The sequence below is a fragment of the Bos mutus genome, chromosome 3, assembly GCF_027580195.1.
Source record: "Bos mutus isolate GX-2022 chromosome 3, NWIPB_WYAK_1.1, whole genome shotgun sequence".
In the NCBI taxonomy this organism is placed as follows: Eukaryota; Metazoa; Chordata; class Mammalia; order Artiodactyla; family Bovidae; genus Bos; species Bos mutus.
In genome coordinates this window covers 32,884,044-32,907,212 of record NC_091619.1, presented here as the reverse complement: position 1 = coordinate 32,907,212, position 23,169 = coordinate 32,884,044, and the positions used below count along the sequence as shown (strand labels likewise).

The following is a 23,169-nucleotide window of genomic DNA, read 5'->3' as shown; positions in this document are numbered from 1 at the left end:
AGACTTGTTGTCTTTCAGTGTGCAGAATTATGAATTAAGAGGCTTCATGCTTCTAGAAAAAGTCTTGTTAGTGATTAAGGCATTTGACTGTAGCTTATACACATACTTACCATTCCCAAACCTCAAGCCCTCTTGTTTTCCTTACTTCAGTAAAAGGGATGCTGTTTGTACACTGTCTCCCAGGCTGGGAACGCAGGCGTCATTCTAGACTCCTCCTCCTTCCCTTCCAGTTAATCCCTAAGAAATCTCTGCTACTGTGTATTAATTCTTAATGTACTACTTTATCTTACCCAAATTTCTGGAATAGGTACCTGCACTAATCCCTCTCCCTGCATTATTAACCTCTTCAAACCAGGAAGGGCCAGCTTTATTTCTGTACAAAACTGCTTAAAGTTGACTATTCCATGCTCCTCTCATTTTACATAGGATAAGCCTTAATTAGCTTGTTAGTCTGTCATACAGAGGCCTTTGTCTTGGCCTCCTCTTCTCCCTTTCTTCACTACCTGTGCCTGCCCTTCAGTTCATTATCCCCTGAACACTACAAATCTTTGGAATTGCATATTAATCAGTATGAAACATCTTTACCCTGCAAATGCTTATGCTCAGGAACTCAAATATCACGTAAGCTTCTATTTCACCTAAGAATTAATTGCACCCTTCTCCTAGGGCTCATAACATTTTGTGTATATGTACTTCAATAAAGACTATCATTGTGAAAAAATTACCTTTGTTAAACATTAGTCATTTTAGTTTTGAATCTTTCCAAATATAGTATAACAGGTATCCCTCTTTCTCAAGTATTCATTTGAAGTTTATATTTTTTTTCAGGATCTTCAAATCTTTACAGTAAAAGACCTTAGAAGTCACTATATCAAGAAAATATACACGCTTTCTTAGTTTATCAGTTCTGTTTACTTAAATTCTGTTGTAGAATCTAAGAGCTGAACTTGAACCTGGGGCACATGTTCCTATCACTGATATTTGGGTAATTCATTCAGTATCTGTAACAGTTCCCCTAAGTCTGAGGTACACTTATTTAGCTTTAGAAATACAAGGATCAAAAAGTAAAATAACTAGAAATGCTTTTTGTTAGTTGAACTGAAATAACTATTACCAAGTGGTGCCATCTTACACAAAGAAAATGTCAACTTTTTACTCTAAATCTTCATCCTTTGCATTTGAGGTAGATGATATTGTTTCACTGATGATCTAAGGATAATACTGGAATGTTGAGATTTTTCTCTCTCAATATTTTAGAAAATCAGTGCAGATTCTATCGGCGATGAAGGGTTCTTTGACCTATTAAGCCGATTTCAAAGCAATCGGATGGATGATCAGAGGTGCTGCTTACAAGAGAAGAACTCTACATCAGCTGCAGCGGCAGCTTCTTCCACTCCCCTCAAAAGGATGCTAAAAAGTAAGTTATCTGTGCCTCTCTTGCAGTTTGAGTATTCTCTTTGATATAGTTATTTCTGAGAATTTAATTCTTATCATAGGAGGTACAATCAAGGAGCCTGAATCGAAGTATATTTGAAATGCTGGAATTTGTACAGCTTTAAACAAGGTTTTGTTTTAGTTCCCCTGAGTTTATCTGTATTTCTATCTAGTGCTGTGTACTTTCTAATAACTATATCATACTGCCTCCTGAGCTTCCTAGGGGTTGGGGAAAAGAAAATCTAACTTAACAATAATAAGGAAAAAATTTTAGTTATACATACCTTATGATTACATGTAAAATACGAATGTTTCATGCGTGGTTTAAAAAAGAAAAGCTTAGACAGACTGAAGTGGAATCTGTGGCTATGGCTGAACCTGAAGCTAAGGCTTGCCTGAGCCTTAGAAAGATTAAAATAGGTTGGCTACTTAAAATTTTCTATTTCAGCTATCAAAAGACTTCTGAAGATCAAGACTTGCCAGCAGCACTTATAGTTAGCTCAATGTCCTGACCAGAGCATGAAATAAAAATACTGTCCTGTCCCATTCATCCTGGGCTGAGAAATTATGTAAGAAAAGCTATTTACCTCCAAAATCTAGCCCCATATCTTATAAAGTTGCATATTAGGTGCTATTAGATAAAGGGAAATACAGTCAAATCCGAATAACCATATGCAGTACTCTGAAATTGATTCTCCCTTCACCACCCATCTAGTCTGGCCCTAGCCTATCAGTGACGCTCAGCAACAGAGCTAAACTAGAGGGCAGGGAGGGCACTGGGACTGAATAAGGCAGAAATAAATTATATGTGTATAATATGCTTAAATGACTGTTATTTTGGGATTTTTTTTTCCCCCTCTATCCATAGCACCACCAGTTTCTGTGGTGTCCCCCAACACAGATGAATTTTTAGACCTTCTTGCCAGCTCACAGAGCCGCCGTCTAGATGACCAGAGGGCCAGTTTCAGTAATCTGCCCGGGCTTCGTCTGACACAAAACAACAGTCAGTCAGTACTTGGCCATCTGATGACTAATGACAACAAAGAGCCTGAGGAAGACTTCTTTGACATCCTCGTCAAATGTCAGGCATGTCTGCATAGTTTTGTCATTCTGTATATAGCTCAGATGTTGTTGAGAACTTTTGCAGTATTATGATTCTAACTTGGGAAAAGCTCATTGTATATTAGTGAGGCAATCAGTTGATTATTCGGGGAAACATTCCCTTGTGATAGCTTCTTCTTTTGTGTTCCTTTTGGCTGTGAGGTGAGGTGTTGCTGATGACTCCCTCTGAGCTGTGGTAGACACCGCAACAGAGACCTGAATAAGGTAAAGCAGTGAATATTTACTGAAAGAGCATTCCGTGCAGAGACAGCATGTTCAAGGAATGGCAAGGTGGCTAGTGTGACTGGTATAGGGTAAAAGGTAGAGGAGAGCTTATAGGATGAGGCTGAAGTAGTCAGAGCCTAGATCATAGACTCTTGTAGGCCATGATGAGGTCTTGTATTCCAGATGTGACAGAAAGACATTAGAGGGTTCTGGGGGATCATCCTAACAACTGCTGAAAGAATGTGATGGCAAGGGTGTCAGAAGGAAACTAATGTGCTAATAAAGCAAAAAATATTGGTGACTTGGACTAGTGTGGTAGCATAGTGGTAAGTGGTCAGAATAGGGACATATTTTTGAAATTAGGGTTGGTTGGCAAGATCTGTTAATAAACTAGATGGAGGGCATGAGAAAGAGACTTCAGGATGATTCCTACCTTTTCGGCTTGAATAACTGAGTAAATTTCAATAAATTCAGTAAATTTTAGTAAATTCAGTGCCATGTACTGAAACAGAGAAGAAGAAGAAGAAAAAAAATCCTGACAGAAGAAAAGCCCTGGACTATGGCTTCATGGGTAAATTCTACCAAATGTTTAAACAACACCAATTCCAAAAATTGAAGAAAGGGAACACTTCCTATGTCATTCTATGAGGCAAATACTGCCCTGATACCAAAGCCAGTTAAGACTCTATAAGAAAACTACAGACCAATATCCTTTTTGAATATAGATGCAAAAATTAAAAAAATACTAGCAAACAGAATCCAGCACCATGTTAAAAGGATTATATGCCATAAAATTTGATGTGGTTTATTTCTAGAATCCAAAGATTGTTCAACATATGGAAATCAACCAATGTAATATACCACAATAATGAAATGAAGGAAAAAACAATCATCTCAATTGATGCAGAAAAATTATTTGATGAAATTCAACACATTTTCATGATAAACAAACTAGGAATAGCAGGAAACTACCATGACATAATAAAAATCATTTACCCCAGCTATCATCATATCAGTGCTCAGTATGTGTGATCATCATACTCAGTGAAAAAAGACCGACAGCTTCAGATCAGGAACAAGACATGGATGCCCACTTTGCCACTTATATTCAACATAGTATCAGAAATTTTAGCCAGTTAGGTAAGGAAAAGAAACAGAAGGCATCCAAACTGGTAAAGAAGTAAAACTGTCTCTGTTTTAGAGATAACAGGGTCTTTGTCTTTTCCTTTGGCTGCACCACATGGCATGAGGGATTTTAGTTCCCCCAACTAGGGATTAAAGCCATGATCCTGCAGTAAAAGCATGGAGCCCTAACCACGGGACCACCAGGAAATTCCCTGGAAATGACAGGATCTTATGTGTAGAAAATCAAAGATTTCACCAAGAAAAAAAAAGTTAGAAAGTCACAAAGTTAAAAGATATAATATCAACATCCACAATCAGTTGTGTTTCTATAAGCTAATAATGAATAGTCCAAGGGAAATTTAAAAAAACCGTTTCAATTACAGTAGGCTGTAAGTAGTATCAAAGAGAATAGTTAGGAATTAACCAAGAAGGTGAAAGACTCATACAGTGAAAACTACAAACTGATAGAAATTAAAGATGACATAAGTCTCAACGTTCATGGACTGTAAGACTTTTTCCTTCAGTGACGCCTTTTTACATAAATAAAAAATCCATCCGAAAATGCAGATGGAATCTCAAGGAAACCCAAATAACCAAAACTGTCTTGAATAGGAAGAACAATATTGGAGGACTCACACTTCCAGATTTCCGAATTTACTACAGAGCTACAGTAATTAAAACAGTAGCCCAGAAGCAAACACTCATATATATATGGTGAAACAATTTTCAGCAAGGTTGCCAAGACCATTCAGTATGGAAGGAATCTTAACAATTGATGCTAGGAAAACTGGATATCTACATACATACATACCTAATAACCATATACAAAAATTAACTCAAAGTGGATCAGTGACCTAAATATAAGAGCTAAAAACTATAAAACTCTTAGAATAAAACATAAGGGGAAAGCTTCATGACTTGAGATTTGGCTGTGGTTTCTTGATTATAACACTAAAGGCATAGGGAATAAAAAAGAAAAAGACAAACTGGACTTCATGAAAGTTTAAAACTTCTATGCAGAGACACTATCAACAAAGCACAAAGGCAACCCACAGAAAATATTTGCAAATCATGTAACTGATAAAGATTAATCCAAAATATAGAGAACTCCAAAAGCTCAACGACAACAAAAAACCTGATTCAAAATGGGAGAAGAACACAAATAGATTCTTCTCCAGAGAAGATATACAAATGGCCAATAAGTACAGGAAAAGATGCTTGACATCATAAATCATTAGAGAAAGGACGATCAAACCACAGTGACATACCACCTTACACCCATTAGGACAGCTATCGAAACAAACCAAAAAATGCAGAAAATAGCAAATGTTGTTGTGGATGTGGAGAAATTGGCACCCTTGTGCATGGCAGGTAGGATTATAAAATGGTGAAGCTCCTATGGAAAACTCGATGCCAGTTCCTTAAAAAATTAAAAACAATTATCATATGATCCAGCAATCCCACTTCTGGGTATGACTGAAAACGAGGACATGAACAGATACTTGTTCACAATATGATACACCCATATTCACAACAGCCAAAGCTGGAAGCAACCCGAGTGTCTACCAACAGATGACTGGATAAACAAAACGTGATGTACTTACACAATGGAATATTTTCGGCCTTAAAAACACACTACAACATGGATGAACCTTGAAGCTATTATGCTGAGAAATACAGTCACAAGAGGACACACTGTGTGATCCCACTTGTATGGGTCAGTTAAGAGAGACAAAGGAGAATGGGGGTTGCAGAGGCTAGAGGGAGGGGAGGCTGCGGAGTTGTTAATAGGTGTAGAGTGTCAGTCTTGCGAGGCTAAAAAAGTTCTGGAGATGGATGGTGGTGATAATTACACAATATGAATGTACCTGATACCGAACTGTACACTTAAAAATGGGTAAAATGGTAAATTTGTTATGTTTATTTTATCTCAGTTTTTAAAAAAATGATTTACTGGAAGAGTACTGGAGAGCCTGATCTGGAAAAATAGGAATCAGTGGTCAACATGGGATATTAAAGTGATTTCAGAGATGGTGCAGTTTATGAGAATAACTGTCTGGCCTCTGACCATGAGAGCTAATGGATAAGGCAGAGGGTAAGGATGAGAACACCAGGGGAGAGGAGGTCTAGGAACTGAAGTGCCTGAGTGCTGGATGAATTAGAGGACAATGACAGGACCAAGAACTGGGACAGGAGAGATGATGAAGAGTGAAGCAGGTGTGTGTGGGCACCAGCGTGGTGCTGACGAGTGGCCAGTCCACCACTGCATCCGCACGGGATCGCGCGGCTAAATGTGTAGGCACATCGGTGCACAGCGCCTGGCAACACAGAGGGCACTCAGACGTCAGCTGTCACAGTCCTACTCTTCCTCGTAGGCTACAATACCAGACACCATCCTGTAGACTTTTAAAGTGCTTTTATTTTTTATTTGATCAAAAACATTTCTAACATACTTCTAAGAACCATAAGCTAGAACTTAAAGATTTAAATGCTTAAGACCAAGGGTAGGCAAACTTTTTCTGTAAAGGGCCATATAGTGAAGTGTGAAGTCGCTCAGTCGTGTCCAATTCTTAGCGACCCCATGGACTGTAGCCTACCAGGCTCCTCTGTCCATGGGATTTTCCAGGCAATAGTCCTGGAGTGGGTTGCCATTTCCTTCTCCAGGGGATCTTCCCAACCCAGGGATCAAACCCAGGTCTCCCACGTTGTAGACAGACGCTTTACTGTCTGAGCCACCATAGAGAAACTATTTTAGGCTTTTTGAGCCCTTTGGCCTTTGTTGCAGCTGCTCAACTCTGCCACTGTAGCAGGCAAACAGCCATACACAGTTCAAAACAAATGAGCACAGTGTTGAAATGAAAGTACTGTTGTTACAAGAACAATGGGCAGTGGACTTATGGTTTGCTGACCCTTGGCCAAAGACAGTGTTAAAAGGAAGCGATGCAGAGTTTCTGTACCTCACATTACCTTTCTAAAGATTTGGTAAGTTTTATTGGGTGATGCCTATTATGGTAAGATTATAATCTTGAGCTGTCATTGTGGACACAGGTGACCTTGTGTCTTAACTACTCTTACCAAAGCCATGAAGCTATGGCTATACTTCTGTGTACTATAACATAACTGGCATATTCTGATTATATAAGTCATTTCAAAGAAGCAATCTTACTAGTTTTCAGATCCAAAGACTGAGTAAATTTCTAAGCAGTTCTAAAAGGCAGTAAACATTTAAAGCTACACTTCTTATTGTGAATGGTAGACACAACATACCTTGGTGCTCACCTTATTTGTCTTTTAATCTCTTGTGAATTTCTAGGGCTCCAGATTAGATGATCAGAGATGCGCTCCACCACCTGCTGCCACAAAGGGCCCAACAGTACCAGATGAGGACTTTCTTAGCCTCATTTTACGGTCTCAAGCAAAAAGAATGGATGAACAGAGAGCTCTTTTACAAAGAGATCAAAACAGAGACACTGAATTTGGCCTCAAGGACCTTTTGCAGAGTAATGCTTTGTTGGAACTTGAAAATTCTGGGAAAAAATAAGCAAACCACTAGTATACTGTTGAATTTTTTTTTTTTTTAATGACCTTATTTCCTTTCAGAACACTGCAGGGAAATTCAATCTACTACTTTTTTCCCCAAAAGGAGAAAGTATAGCACTATACTACAGCTTAAAACGTTTTCAGCATGATGTAAATATTTAACCTTCAATAGTATAGTGTTCACACTCCTCTGGACACTCACTCGTTTCTGAGTGGAAGTGTCTTGAAAGGTGCTTCATCAACTTTTGTGATTACTGCTTGGGATTATGTTCTTTGGCAACTTGTCAGACTCCTTTACCTAGTATTTGTAAAGCAGGAAGTTAAAATGAATCTAGAGTAGGATTTAATCCTCTTGTTGGGGTAATTTTTTTACTCTTAATTGATAATGGCAATTTTTTATACCTAACCATGGATGTAGTGAGAAATTACGCTGTTTCATAAAAATAATATACTTGACCAATGTGTAAAAAATTATATAGTCTGTTAAAGAATCTAGATTTTTTTTCCCACTAAGAAAATCTCTATTTTCAATATATTTTTAGGCCAAAGCCATCATAAAAGAATTTAAGAATAAACTTGTTTTAGTGTGGTTTGGCCTCTTTGTGTAATTTTAAAAATAATTTATGTGCATACATATAAGTACAGGTATGTATATATGTACATTTGTGTGTGGGGGGGTGGTGTTTGTGTGTGTGTAATGGTTTAAAATTGTATGTTCTGTTGCACAATACTATTGTAAAGTTTTTTAGGACCCAATGTCCAAAAAAACCCCAAAACCCTTATGCTGCTGCTGCTGCTAAGTCGCTTCAGTTGTGTCCGACTCTGTGCGACCCCAGAGACGGCAGCCCACCAGGCTCCCCCGTCCCTGGGATTCTCCAGGCAAGAACACTGGAGTGGATTGCCATTTCCTTCTCCAATGCGTGAAAGTGAAAAGTGAAAGTGAAATCGCTCAGTCGTGTCCAACTCTTCGCAACCCCATGGACTGCAGCCTACCAGGCTCCTCCATCCATGGGATTTTCCAGGGAAGAGTACTGGATTGGCTTGCCATTGCCTTCTCCAAACCCTTATGTGACTATGTCAAAAACCTAGGCCACAAAAATTAAGTATGAAAGATGTAGGTTAAGCCCCCAGTTGTCATTAAGCCTCTTCCTCCTCCTTCCAGAAACTGAAGGTGTTTTACAAGGGGACATAATGTGACGTAAGTTTAGCGAAAGCAAGTCAACCAGGATGGGACTGAGCTGGGACTGGACTAAGACTGAATTGCGGAATACAGATGCCCACACCTGGAGCAAGCTGGCAACTCCTTCGCTTCTGGTTGCTTCTGATTCTGCACAGCTGCGATGGGAGCTAGGCCTCTGTTCATTCTAAAACTCTTTCAGGTGATTCTGATAGGCAATGAGAACCACTTCTCCAAATGGCCAAGGTTTATTATATTATGTTTTATTTATTATATATAGGGTATAATGTCCTGGATTAGCACCTGTTTAAAACTAAAACCTGCACTTAAATTTTGTGGGGCTTTTTCTTACAAGCACATTTATTGAGCAAAGACAGCATACCAAAACACAATAATGTAAAAATAAGTGTTTATTTTGTGTAGGTCTTAGACCCCATAAACATTCAGTGTTAGCCATTCCACTTAAAAATTGCTTTAAAAAAGCTGTCTGCCTCAGTCTGCTATTCCTAAAAGCTTGTTACTATAATCCTTGACTTTAATGATAAATGTTGGCTAAACAATAAACAAGCCTATTTCTTTTAGTTACAAACTGACCTTGAATATTCAATTTGCTTTAATAAGTCTTCCCTGAACTCTGCTGTTATCTTCCAACAGCAGTACCTTGTTGCCTTGCTAGCTGTCAAAGTAGAGTTCATCCCCAAATGGTTGTCTGTAATGAAAGAATACAAAGGTGAACTTTTACTTAAATTTTCTTGTAAAGATTCATTTTTGGACTGATAAGCAGCAGCCAGAAGTGCAAAATAACATTAACTCTACTCTCACAGTTACAGTCTATCAACTGAGGATCCATTTCACCGCTCAGAGGATAAATAGCACCTTGGGAGCACATTCACCAGCAGAGTAAACAGACCTGGCCCCCAGAGGACTACTTTATATGCATCGATGTTCACAAGTCTATCCCAAAATGCAGACATCCTTACATGCCTGTGTTGTAAAGTTTTATATAAATCATTTTGCATTTATTGGAAAAAATTACCTTTCTGATGAAATACTAATGATGTTTTGCAGTATTAAGCTAGAAAATAATATTAACACAAAATTAAATTTGTTATAGGCATCTAAGTGATGCTTCTGGGATCCAAGAAGGGGTATTCTGCATTTCATGTAAAAAAAAACATAGAAAAGCAAATGCTTTAAATCTTTTCTAAAAGAAATGCCTGCATGAAAATTTTAAAACGACTCGTATCATTTTTAGTAAGCAGCTGACTGGAACTTGTAGTGTGAAGGTTAAAAGAATACCCAAATGCGTATAATTGTGGCTTCCTAGCTAGATTTCGTGCAAAATTTATAAATTGCTTTTTTTTTTTAAGTTTAAAATGAAGAACAGTTTGAAAATCAGAATAACTAAAGTGTGGATTATATCACCTGTCTAGGGTTAAAAACCCACTCGTCTTTTATCATGGTATTTATCCTTCTCTTTGTATAGATCTCTAAAATTTAGATCTTCATATGGCTTGGACAATATGGTTTACTATACTGTAAGATACAGTAATATCTAATAACCTCAAATCTGGGATTCTAAGTAGCAAGGAACACAGGCCTTATAAAGCCTGTGTACTTATTTGCTGGGGAAATAAAGCCATTCTCAAAGTATGTAAAATTGAGATTATCAATTTAACAAGCTATGTAATCTAAATTCCCCTGACAGTCTTCAGTTCTGTCTTAGCTAAGGATAAAGTAAAAGGGTGATAAAGAAGCAGGCCCAGTAACAGCTGTAAGAGCTGAGCAATGAGGTTGGTTGGTGGGCCGCCTACAGGGGGTCAGACTGACACTGGTGATGCAGACTCCATGGCTGCTCTAAAATGCTGCAGCGCATGGCTTCAGGGGCAAACCTCAAGGGTAAACTTGACTACAGTGACTTTCCTTCAATGTTGATTTTGAGTAGCTACCATTTTTAGAAACATTCTGGGTCCAATGCACAACTAAGAAATAATTCTATTAACTAAAGTAGGTATCACAGGACTTCCAAAAGGCAAAGCACACTTTGGTGAGTTGGTTCCTATACATGCCTGTAAACAACTTCTTTTTCAATGTCCCCTACCTCACACGGTCTTTTTCACGATTCAAAATCATTAATACCTGCCATATGTTCATCTATGAGATCCTGTTCCAAAATTAACACTTCAAAAACTTTATGGGATGCATCTTAATATCAAAGAAATGAATTTGGACAGAGATACATGCACACTTGTTAATTCTGATTGTCAGTAAAAATACTGATGTTTAAAGTTGGCACCTATGTAGTAAATATCAGAATATGTGCAGAAGAAACAGCTGTGAAGAGATTACTTTACAGAACTTGAAGACGACCTCAGAACCGTGGCCCGTGTCTGTGCTCCTCTAGCCGCACACTTCCACTGCGGTGCTTGCTGGGCTGCACGTGCTGCCTTCCTCTGGGCCACCTGCGGCATCAGTCCTAAGCTGGGCCTTCTCCACTGCAGGGCAACCTTCTACACCCTCTGACACCTTCTGGCCAGAGACGGGCTTCGCTGGCTGGCTGCTTTCGGTACTGCTTTCTGTCGGAGTGCTTTCTCCTGGGATTTCACCCATCTCTCTGGGCTTCGATTCCAAATTAGGTGATTTAAGCTACAAAGAAGAGAATTACAGTGTTGTAATTGTTCAATTAACATAACATGAAGGTTTGTAATATACATGTTCAACAAGTTCCCACAAATCTGTTATAGCAAACATTGAATTCTTTCAAGTCCTTGTCCCGGTGCTGGACTGTAATTAGATAAATGTTAAGCTTTACAGGACTGTCTATGGACATAGAAGACAGACTTGGGGACACAATGGGGGAAGGAGGGACGAATTGTGAGAATAGCACTGAAACAGACACTGCTGAGTCACTTCAGTCATGTCCGACTCTGTGTGACCCCATAGACATCCAGCCCACCGGGATGCCTCGTCCCTGGGATTCTCCAGGCAAGAACACTGGAGTGGGTTGCCATTTCCTTCTCCAATGCATGAAAGTGAAAAGTGAAAGTGAAGTTGCTCAGTCATGTCCAACCCTCAGCGACCCCATGGACTGCAGCCTTCCAGGCTCCTTCATCCATGGGATTTTCCAGGCAAGAGTACTGGAGTGGGGTGCCATTGCCTTCTCCGGAAACAGACACTACCACATGTAAAACACAGTGGGAAGCTGCTGCCTCACACAGGGAGCTCAGCCTGGTGCTCTGTAATGACCCACAGGGATAGGATGGTGGGGAGGTTCAAGAGGGAGGGGATATATATATTCTTATGAGATTTACCTTGTTTTACAGCAGAAACCAACAACTTTGTAAAGTAATTATCCTCCAATTAAAAATAAACATTAAAAAAAGAACTCTCTATGGAAGAGTGGGACACTCAGGATATGCTAGGTGGTCTAGTGACCCAGCTTAGGAAGGGTCAGGAAGACTGGTGACCAGTACTGTAATTCCTCTTGCCTGGGGAGAATAATTCATTTGACAAATGTTCACTGAGCATACCTTAAGTTATAGGTCCTAGGGATACAAAAGACTGCAAGAAAACTCCTGCCCCCTTCCCTGAACTTCAGTTCAGTTCAGTCGCTCAGTCGTGTCCGACTCTTTGCAACCCCATGAATCGCAGCACGCCAGGCCTCCCTGTCCATCACCAACTCCCAGAGTTCACCCAGACTAATGTCCATAGAGTCAGTGATGCCATCCAGCCATCTCATCCTCTGTCGTCCCCTTCTCCTGCCCCCAATCCCTCCCAGCGTCAGAGTCTTTTCCAATGAGTCAACTCTTCGCATGAGGTGGCCAAAGTACTGGAGTTTCAGCTTTAGCATCATTCCTTCCAAAGAAATCCCAGGGCTGATTTCCTTCAGAATGGACTCGTTGGATCTCCTTGCAGTCCAAGGGGCTCTCAAGAGTCTTCTCCAACACCACAGTTCAAAAGCATCAATTCTTCAGCGCTCAGCCTTCTTCACAGTCCAACTCTCACATCCATACATGACCACAGGAAAAACCATAGCCTTGACTAGACGGACCTTTGTTGGCAAAGTAATGTCTCTGCTTTTGAATATGCTATCTAGGTTGGTCATAACTTTCCTTCCGAGGAGTAAGTGTCTTTTAATTTCATGGCTGCAGTCACCATCTGCAGTGATTTTGGAGCCCAGAAAAATGAAGTCTGACACTGTTTCCCCATCTATTTCCCATGAAGTGATGGGACTGGATGCCATGATCTTCGTTTTCTGAATTTGAGCTTTAAGCCAACTTTTTCACTCTCCACTTTCACTTTCATCAAGAGGCTTTTTAGTTCCTCTTCACTACTGGGCAATAAAGTATCATGCTGGGGGTGGGAAGGCTGAATTGCTGTTTAAATTAGCGTGGTCTGAAAAGATATGAGTAAAGGCTTGAGGAAATGAACCTTATGAATATATGGGAACAGCATTCTAGACAATGAATAGCAAGTACAAAGGCTGAGCTCAAGGAGCAGACAGGAGGCCCTTGTGACTGAAGCAGAATGAGCCTGGAGGGAGCATGGGAGGGGAGAGCAGTGGGAGGCCCTAGGCCATTTTGATATCTTTGGCTTTCCCTTCAAGTGAGCTGGGAACTGGAGTATTTCTGAGATTAAGTAACAGTGGCTCAGATGGTAAAGAATTTGCCTGCAATGCAAGAGACTTGGGTTCGATCTCTGGGTCTCTCTGGGTTGGGAAGATACCCTGAAGAAGGGAATGGCAATCCACTCCAGTATTCTTTCCTAGAGAATTCCATGGACAGAGAAGCCTGGTGGGCTACAGCCCATGGAGTCGCAAAGAGTTGGACACGACTGAGTGACTAACGGTTTCATGTGAAAGGAACATCTTAATTTTCTAGTCCGACGCAGATGTTTTATCCTTCTCAGGAACTCCATGGGAAGGATTCTACAAGTTCCTAGATTCTACTGTGTTCGTCACGGTTTCCCAAAGGTTTACATCTGCAATGTAAACCTTGCAAATGACAATACAAATTCTTCTTTCAAACAGAAATGGAAATGTCCCTTTATTTAAATGGCCAATAATGGTGGAAAAGAGGCCTGACCATTCCCCAGATAAAAAAAGTTAGTCTAGCCAGCCAAAAGATTTGGAAAAGCAAGGTTTTTGATCCTTCCCCAGCTCACTCTCCCATCTAGCTAAGGTTTCAGGGCTCTCCTGTGGGCCAGCTCCCTAAGGCTCCAGCCTCAGGGGGTAGTTCTCTCTGATCTCTTCAAAGGTAGAAACTTCAGTCATGGTCACTTGTTGGCTTCCTATAAAACGAATTGCTATCTGTTCTAACAAATTACTGCTAACTAGTATTTAACATAAAAATTAAATCTCACTTCTTCTGAGGCTGGACTAACTTGACCAGAATGAGGGAAACAGAGTGAATAATTGTATCACTGGTGATATAATTAACCATGAAAGGTAAGAGTAGAACACTTAACTGAAAGCTTAATAGGAAGCACTTAAGCCTATTAATAAGAGACAGCAAAATAAAAAGTTGCTGACTTACACCAGGTACGACCTTGGGATGCTCTCTCGCCTCTGCTTCTTGTAAATCAAATGGCCGAAGCACTTCAGGGCTCTTGTTGCCAGTCTGAAATCTCAAGCCAACATCTCTCTCTCTCAAAACATCTCTTCTACCCTCATATGTGTTGTCATTAGGGCCTTGCTCAATGGGGCTAATTTGGCCCCTATAATAGAAATCTGCATCACCTGCTCCACCATGGGGTCTATAATCGATTTTCTGCTGCCGTCTTCTTTCACCTGCCTGAAGCGCCTGGGGTGCTTCTCTTTCAGGACCACCCACATGTCTCAGCATATTGACTGATTTGCCAGCACCATAGCAGAAACTCTAGAAGGAAAAGAAATACATATTCCTGAGTACTTAATGACTGACTGACAATGAAATTTTGAGGTGATTTCCTTGATGCCAACAAAAGTATGTAATTTAACTTGTGTTATAGACATAAACATGTTAGTTTCACAGGGTTTTCATTAAAGATCTCTTCTCTAGATTAATATAGAACCAGAAGAGCCCATAACAAAACTTGAGAAATCGTTAAGTATTAAGTAGACATTTCAATCAGCTGGACACATTTTTATTGAATTATATAATGGCAGTTAGGCTAAAGCCTAGAAATTTAAAAGGTACTAATTGTCTGATCATTGCTCATATGCTGTCTATATTCACATCCATCATATAAGGTAGATGCTGAAAATTAAAGTTGCATACCATTATACAAATATTCTCCAGTAGCTTTATTTATTTTATAAACTTGCTTTAGCCACAGCTAAAATTCAAAAAGTTTTGAGTCACACTCCAAGGAAAAACTAGGCAGTAGTTCTCAAAGTGTGCCCAGGGACCCACTAGGGGTCCCAGAGACTTCCACAAATCTGTGAGGTCTCAACTTCTCATAATACAAAGACGTAAGTCTTCTTCACTCTGCCCTTGTGAAACGTACAGTGGAGTCTTGCGGGGCTAGAATGACCCCCTCACTCTGATGGCCCATGCACTGTGGGCTTGTGGATACCTGTATTTTTTAAATTTCTGATAAATATCAATAAATAAACCTCCCACAAACAAGTGCTTTTGTGGTGTTCAGTTTTTAAGACTACAGAAGGGTCCTGAGAAGAAAAATTTGAAAACCACTGTAGTAGAGACATGACTCTTTAAAGATGGAGCAGCAAAAGGCAGCAGATGAAGCAACAAGCAATAATAGGGTTTTGCTATTAACTTCAGTCTCAGAGACTAAATTACTACTGCACGAATGTCACCTAACAAAAACAGATCCCTGAACCAATGAATCCTAGTCACAAGCCAAACAGCAATACCAAAAGAGTATCAATTTTAAGTAAACAGAACATAGTAAATTTTACATCCTTAAGGGAAGAGAACTCTTTAATAATTTCCCATGGCACATCTGAGTTCTTTACATTTTGTTTTATGGGACAACTACTTTATTAGGGTAAGGGCTGAAAATCAACCCAAAAAAGAGCTGAAGAGACCATGGATGAATGACAAGTAACACTGTAAGATTCCTTAATAAATCTCTGTTCCTGGATCCCCTAAATTATTTCTCAGTACATGCACCTCTTTCTACATCCCTCTCTGATTCTATGCTAAAACCAATGTTCTCCAGTTCTCAGTGTGGCAAAAAAGCTCACACTGAAATAATGCCCCTTTTCTCAACGAGGACATAAGCAACTGATACCACGCGTATTGATTCACAAAGTTTAAAAAACAAATATTAAAAGAGGGTATTATTCTAAATCACCACTTTGACATCTACAATTAAACTTGAGAACCATTTTCTTACTAAGAGGAATGGACAAATATAAACAAACGTTTATCACTTAAAAATCATCTTTCCATGCCATTAAGCATGATTTAGCCCAATTTACAACACTAAAAAAAAACCCTAATAATCCTAGAATTGCCTTTTTCTATAAATCCTATTAATTGTTAACAGTGCTATGTACTAACCAGGACAGCTAATGCCATAATTATCAGCACTGGAATGTGCAGTAACACTGGGATCTCCTTCATGACTGCTTTAATAAATTCACCAGCTCCTTTCCCAACATGCTTCAATGGCTCCGTGACAAAGTTGGTGAATGTAACTGCCAGTGCCTACAATGAAAGGTAAAAGCAACTTAATTTTTTCCCTCAAAGGATCGAGGTGCATAGAGTAAGTCAAAATCAACTGTGCTGAGGCTGAAATTACGAAATTCCACAAATGTTATCATATACTTTTAATGTGGAAACGACAGTAATGGAAGTATTTTTCCTAGAACAAAGGTTTATTATTAGCAAAGTGACAGTTAAAAAAAAACAAGTTTTAATAAACAGAGACTTTTTACTCACTTTGTGTAAGTAATTTTCACAAAATATATTCTAACCTTTGTTGGGGGGACCAGCCAAATAGGGTTGACTAGTAAGAGCTCGTAGTATTTCTGGCATGGGTCATCCTTATAGGTCCATGAACTTCTAAGCCATTCTGTTAGAAGACAAAAAACAGTCTTTTTTTTTAAGTTGCATTTCATTCCCAAATAATATTTTAGTTTTAACTCTCCTTCCCCCCACAACCCCCAATTAATTTTAAACTATGTTTACAAATAGACTCCTACTAATAGTGATTTTCTAAAATGTCATCTCATGTCCAAAATGTTTATTTTAAAAATCCATTCAAATTATACAAGTCTTATACAGAGAAAATATTTTATGAAGATTTCTAAATGGTAAATAATTAAAAACAGTCCTTTACACACACCAAAGAATCCAAGAAAAAACTGGAAAAATCTGAGTAGGATAGGTGGCTTGTATCAAAGTCGATATCCTGGCTGTGATACTGCACTAGTGTAATCATGCAAGATGTTACCAGTGGGGGAAATGGGTAAAGAGTCTGTAGGATCTCTCTGTATTCTTACAACTGCCTGTGAATCTACAACTATCTCAATAAAATTAAATTTAAAAAGTCAATTCTTTACTTATAAAACAAAGTAGAACATTAGTTCTCTTCTTCTAAATCAGACTCATGTATAATACTTTAACTGTGGAAAATTATTAAAGAGATTGCTGGGAGAAATATCAATAACCTCAGATATGCAGATGACACCACCCTTATGGCAGAAAGTGAAGAGGAACTAAAAAGCCTCTTGATGAAAGTGAAAGAGGAGAGTGACAAAGTTGGCTTAAAGCTCAACATTCAGAAAACTAAGATCATGGCATCCGGTCCCATCACTTCATGGGAAATAGATGGGGAAACAGTGGAAACATTGGCTGACTTTATTTTTCTGGGCTCCAAAATCACTGCAGATGGTGACTGCAGCCATAAAATTGAAAGATGCTTGCTCCTTGGAAGAAAAGTTACGACCAATCTAGACAGCATATTAAAAAGCAGAGACATTACTTTGCCAACAAAGGTCCGTCTAGTCAAGGCTATGGTTTTTCCAGTGGTCGTGTATGGATGTAAGAGTCGGACTATAAAGAAAGCTGAGCGCTGAAGAACTGATGCTTTTGAACTGTGGTGTTGGAGAAGACTCTTGAGAGTCCCTTGGACTGCAAGGAGATCCAACCAGTCCATCCTAAAGGAGATCAGTCCTGGGTGTTCATTGGAAGGACTATGTTGAAGCTGAAACTCCCAATACTTTGGCCACCTCATGCGAAGAGCTGACTCTTTTGAAAAGACCCTGATGGTGGGAAAGATTGAGGGCAGGAGGAGAAGGGGACGACAGAGGATGAGATGGTTGGATGGCATCACCGAGTTGATGGACATGAGTTTGGGGAAACTCTGGGAGCTGGTGATAGAGAAGTCTGGCATGCTGCAGTCCATAGGGTAGCAAAGAGTCGGACATGACTGAGTGACTGAACTGAACTGAATAATATTTTATGTACTAGTATGAGCTACAGGAGGCATTCAGTTATTCCCTGAGGCTGGGAAGTAAGGCTGGGCTGGTTTAGCTCCCATATCTTTTTAAGAAAATTAATTTTTTGGACACCTTGATTTGCTGCCGAAATTCTATTCTGAATCAGTCATTGTTTGGACTTTTATTTACAAACAGTATTTGATCATTAAACCACTCCCATTGTTAGGTACATATAACTAAAGGCAGTCAACATTAGTGAGAATGTTTATAAAATCTGAAGGAAAAGAAAAGTAAAATAATTTCCCCTTTAATGAAAAAAAAACATACAGCGAAGCTACAACATAAGATTTCACAAGTCAATACAGAGATGAAATCAAAGATGGAAAATACTCTAATAAACTTCTGCTGAGGACCCAGGACGTGCTAGACACTGTGCTAAGAACTAGACAAACACAAGTGAGTCCAATTCAGGCAGACAGATAATATCAGAGCTGACACATACATACTTTCTATCCCTTTCCTGTGACATATAAACATAGAAGTCACTGAAGCCTACAACTCTTCCTGCCGGTTCTGATACTAACGATTCAGTCATGGAAAGCCTCCTTCTGGCATTTTATCATTTGTTTGTAATTATTAAAATGTTTCCTCATTCTCAGAAACTCTACTCAAAATAAAGCCAAGAGAACCAATATCTTACCCCAGAGACTTCCACTCCAGTTCATCTTCTCAGCACATACATTGTTAAGTGGCTCCATCTTGGCAACTTCAGCCTGATGCTGGGCAAAAGCGAGCTGACCAACACCAAAGGGAACCATGAGAGGCTACTAACAATAAAGATTATGCCTACTCACCCTAAAAACCACACTTCAAAGCGTGTCTTCACCATTCATCCAAACCAGATTATTTAAAAATTTTTCACAGAAAAAAATACATATTATTTTAAAAGAGTGGCTCTTTTCAACTCACGGCAAAACACATTCAATTGGTAAAGAACTAACTACAATTGCCTTCTTTTAAAATAATTATGAGGAGGAATTCTAGAAAACCTTTTTACTGAGAAGATTGTTTTAAAAATTAGTTCAAATATAGCTCACGTCATGCCCCAAAACATAACTATACATATTAAGTGCCTACTCACTCTCCCAAACAATTCATGACAAAATGGTGTTTTGCTTTGAATGATTTTCAGCACAAATGGCCAAAATGTCTTTTATAAATCAAAGCCTTGGGGGAAATCACAGATAATTTTCAACCAAACTTTCTTCCTTCCTCTAATTTGTAAATAATTGGTTCTAGAAGCTACAGAACTTAGAGAGAAAGGTTAAAGAAATATCACAAAGATTTAATCAGATGAATTCACTGAAAATAGCTGGCCACTTGACTCATTAAAAGGTCTAAAATTTTTCTTCAATGATTATGCTAGTTTGACAGGAACAATATGTCAATTTGTCACGAAAAATAATGCTTCGTTCAAATGTTAATATATAATGTGGTCCTGATTTTTAAAGAATAAAAATTTGGGAAAGTTTATAAATACCTCACAACATCAACAGTGGTTATCTTTAGGTGGTAAAATTATAGACTTTTTTTGGGGGGCCACTCTATACAACTTGCAGGATTCTTAGTTCCCCAAACCGGATACCTGGCAGTGAGAACACCGACTCCTAATCATTGGACCACCGGGAAATTCCCTAGACAATTTTTAAAAAATTAAATTTCTCTGTATTTTTCTATCCTTTCTATATTCTCTGCTATAAATACACCATTCTTATAGTCATAAAATAATCTAACTTTAGAAAATAGTATTTTGGCATCATTTCTAGCAAAGAATAAAAAAGACATACCCCAAGTTACCAACATGAGAATTTTTTACTTCTCTACATAACTCTATTCTAATTTAGCTGTCCAGATGCCACACATAAGCAGGATGAAAATCAGGACTGCACATTTCCCTCCACTAACTTGGTCAAGGACCCAAAAACCAGGGACATCTGAGCAGCTGCCAATTTCCTCACCAACACTCCAATCACTGCCTCACACCCTCACCCGAGGTTACACTAGCTCTAAATAGCTTAGTCTCCTATTATGAAATAACACTTTAGAGTTTTAGAAACTTCTACTTATATATTACCTTATATAAATACATCCAATTCCATCCCAAACTGATGAGAAAACTGATGAAAAAAACACGTTTCAACTGGGTGTACCAACGAACATAGGTCCAGAGCTCAGTAGCTACTAACGCCACGATGCAGAGCAGACACAGAAGCACCTGGAAACAGAAACACAGAGTCACTGCCAAGCCATCCTCCCCATCAAAAGAGCTGACTGAGAGCAAAGAAAAAGAACTGGACTTGAATACACAAAATCATTTGTACCACTGTGCTGCATGTTCATCAAGCCAGTATCAGTGACTTAGCATGAGTTCTCAATATAATTACGGTGAAGTTTTTAAAGTATTTTAAAAAGTAAACTGTTAATCAGGTGCCCCTCATCCCATCTTACCATGAACACATTATACGGATCCACTCCAAAAAATTCTTCAAATCGCCACTTCCATGTTTCAAAATCATGAAACTTAAAATTAATTAAAATATCACTTAGTGCATCATCCAAGGCACCTGGCTTCCAATCCTCTCCACTGAGAAACTTCTGTATTTCTAACAAGGTTTGTCTTTTAAGGATAATCTCAGCATCATAATGCATGTCATCTTTGTTTTCATCAGGCTGAATTAAATTTGCCAAAAAAAAAAAAACAGAAAAGGAGAATTTTATCATTACTCAATGAAACATTAAGATAAAACCAACTTGGAACTAAATATATAACTAGTTCATGATATTTCCCAGGTATAAAATAAGAATAATAATATCTACCTGTCTGTCTCACAGGCCAACATGAAAACCAAAGATAATAAACATGAAAAACATTTCAAAAGTACAAAATTTTCAAATTTAAAACATGTTTTTAAAATTATAAAACATTTCAAAATTATAAAACTCTATGCAAGTAACATACAGTACATTTTACTAAATTATAGTTGATTCCTGCTATCTGTAGTACTTACATTCTATAAAGTCACCTTGAACCAGTTAGCAAATACTGAACCATGGTTCCTAAAGGAAATATGGGCTTAGTTTCCTGCACCCATATTTTCATCAACCAATCAATTCATAACCTTTTTATGTTACTGTTTAAAGACACCTAATACACACTGTGGATCCATTAACAATAAGCTCATAGCCAATAGCACTATGACTCGCGATTGAACTGTACTTATCTAACAAGGGTATTTCTCTCTAAGGCACAGCTCAGCCTCCCTGTGCTTAGGATCACTAGACAGCAAAACACTTGGGAGATTTTTAAACAGCAAAAGTTTAAAAATTAGAAAATAGCCTGAAAAGATAACACGAGAGCTGAAAATGGCCTTGTTTCACCTCAACTGAAAGTGGGCTCATCAGGCAACTCAAATGTTTTGCCACTCTGAGCATGTCTAAGGGTGACACAAAAGCAGGAGTACTGATTCTGAGGTTACAAATAAAGTTTAGTATTCAAAATATTACAAAATTTGAATCCACAAATAGTGAGGATAAACTATCATTATTTTATGATTCAGTTTATGACTTTCCATTTGCTGACACAGCTTTCAAACAGCCTAAAATTTAGAGTGTAAAAATAAGAAAAACAAAAAGGATCTCAAAAAGCAGCAAAATCTGGGCTTCCACGAACATACATGACATGCACAACTATCTTTATTAGTGCGAGTACAGGTTAGCAAAATCTCTATAAACATTAAACAGTTCACATAAGAGAAAATTATCTTTTCTAACAGTAAATACTGATTTTTATATTACAAAGTAGGTATAAAATGAGAAAAACCCAAGTGTCATGTAATATCACAAATCATCAGTAAGTATAAAAAAGTAGTCACTGATTAAATATTTCTAAAAAACCAAAACTATTTCAAGCTTCTCCATCTTGAGTATTTTCTAGCTCCATTTGTTTCCTCGTCTATAAAACAGACTCTTTTCCACCTTGCACTTGTTGTAAGACTCTAACTGAAGGTTATACATATGATTACATCTGCTTTTACATCTCCAAAATAATGTGGGATTATTGCTCATTTTAACCTTCCCTTTTTTAAAGTTTTCTAGATGTTTCAACTCCCTGAAGGGAAAACAATGACTCGAAAAAATGGAATCTTAATATTAATCATGAACAATATGTCCATGACATGTAATTCTATAAAGCAGCCCTTGCCACAATAAACAGCTAGGGGAAAAATCTTAAAACCCACTTTTCTTTTTCTCAATATGTAATGATATTACATCATTTGAACAAGAAAGTGTGGAAATGATAGAAAAGAACTAAGGACTGGAATAGAATTTCCTTACCAAGTCATGAGTTTAAGTTTGCAACTGATCAGCAAAGTTCAAATAGCAAATTTAAAACAATCTCCCTCTCCCCGCAACTCAATTAGGTGGTACAGCAGTGCACAGAGTAAGTAAATTCCCGTGAACTATAAGAAAGAGCAGAAGGGTCAGCACTGCTCACTTGCCTTCCACCAAACCAGCAGGCCGCTACCTTCAATCCTGCATGATTAAGGTTTTGGTAAAAGGGCAAGTCAGGTATTCTCTGTTGAAGCATAATGATGCTTTATCACTGCTGACATAATGTGAGATTAACACACAACAAAAATATCCACTACACTGATTAGTATCACATCAAATACTCACAAGTCCAAGCTTTTTGGTTTCAATCAAAATCTTATTTAAGTATCTCCTAAAAACCGGATTGCTTTGACTTTCATAGTCTTTTCTCTTTTGCTTTTCACATTCATCAATCTGCACCACAAAACAAATACATTAGTTAGTGTCAGAGTTTAATGTAAGGGTCAAGTTTCTAGCCTAGTGGCCCCATCAAGGTCAAAGTAAGGAGCTGGTTATGTTCATCAAGCTTGATTAAAATGTAGAGCTGGCCTGCTTTCTGTGGGTTCTCTTTGCAAAGAGTAGGCAACAAAAGAGCACCAGGAGTCCCATACTGCACCAACCGGCAGTTTTCTTGCTGACTTTCAGCAGTAAAGCTGAATATCATGAAACAAGGAAGCAGAGATGTGGATAAGCAGAACATTTGGACCAATCTGCCCCTTCCTAATTCCAAAGTAATGATTTAAAG

The 23,169-nt window shown here is 38.4% G+C and overlaps 2 protein-coding genes across 5 annotated transcripts in view; one reads left to right on the top strand and one right to left on the bottom strand.

Annotated features, from left to right (window-relative positions):
• The window catches only part of GPSM2 (G protein signaling modulator 2), a 58,017-nt gene extending 49,315 nt beyond the window's left edge, over positions 1-8,702 (top strand). For all 3 annotated transcript variants that reach the window (XM_070367568.1, XM_005891331.3, XM_070367567.1), the window contains 3 exons: positions 1,258-1,417; positions 2,303-2,520; positions 7,199-8,702. In XM_070367568.1, the coding sequence (XP_070223669.1) occupies positions 1,258-1,417; positions 2,303-2,520; positions 7,199-7,426 (606 nt within the window). In that variant the 3' untranslated portion in view covers positions 7,427-8,702. The remainder of the gene's footprint in view (positions 1-1,257; positions 1,418-2,302; positions 2,521-7,198) is intronic.
• A 291-nt stretch (positions 8,703-8,993) lies between these two features.
• CLCC1 (chloride channel CLIC like 1) overlaps positions 8,994-23,169 on the bottom strand; it is a 33,131-nt gene continuing 18,955 nt past the window's right edge. For both annotated transcript variants that reach the window (XM_070367569.1, XM_070367570.1), the window contains exons 4-11: positions 22,731-22,838; positions 20,502-20,723; positions 20,128-20,268; positions 18,694-18,787; positions 16,527-16,624; positions 16,111-16,257; positions 14,137-14,478; positions 8,994-11,248 (exon numbers count right to left, since the gene is read on the bottom strand). In XM_070367569.1, the coding sequence (XP_070223670.1) occupies positions 11,003-11,248; positions 14,137-14,478; positions 16,111-16,257; positions 16,527-16,624; positions 18,694-18,787; positions 20,128-20,268; positions 20,502-20,723; positions 22,731-22,838 (1,398 nt within the window). In that variant the 3' untranslated portion in view covers positions 8,994-11,002. The remainder of the gene's footprint in view (positions 11,249-14,136; positions 14,479-16,110; positions 16,258-16,526; positions 16,625-18,693; positions 18,788-20,127; positions 20,269-20,501; positions 20,724-22,730; positions 22,839-23,169) is intronic.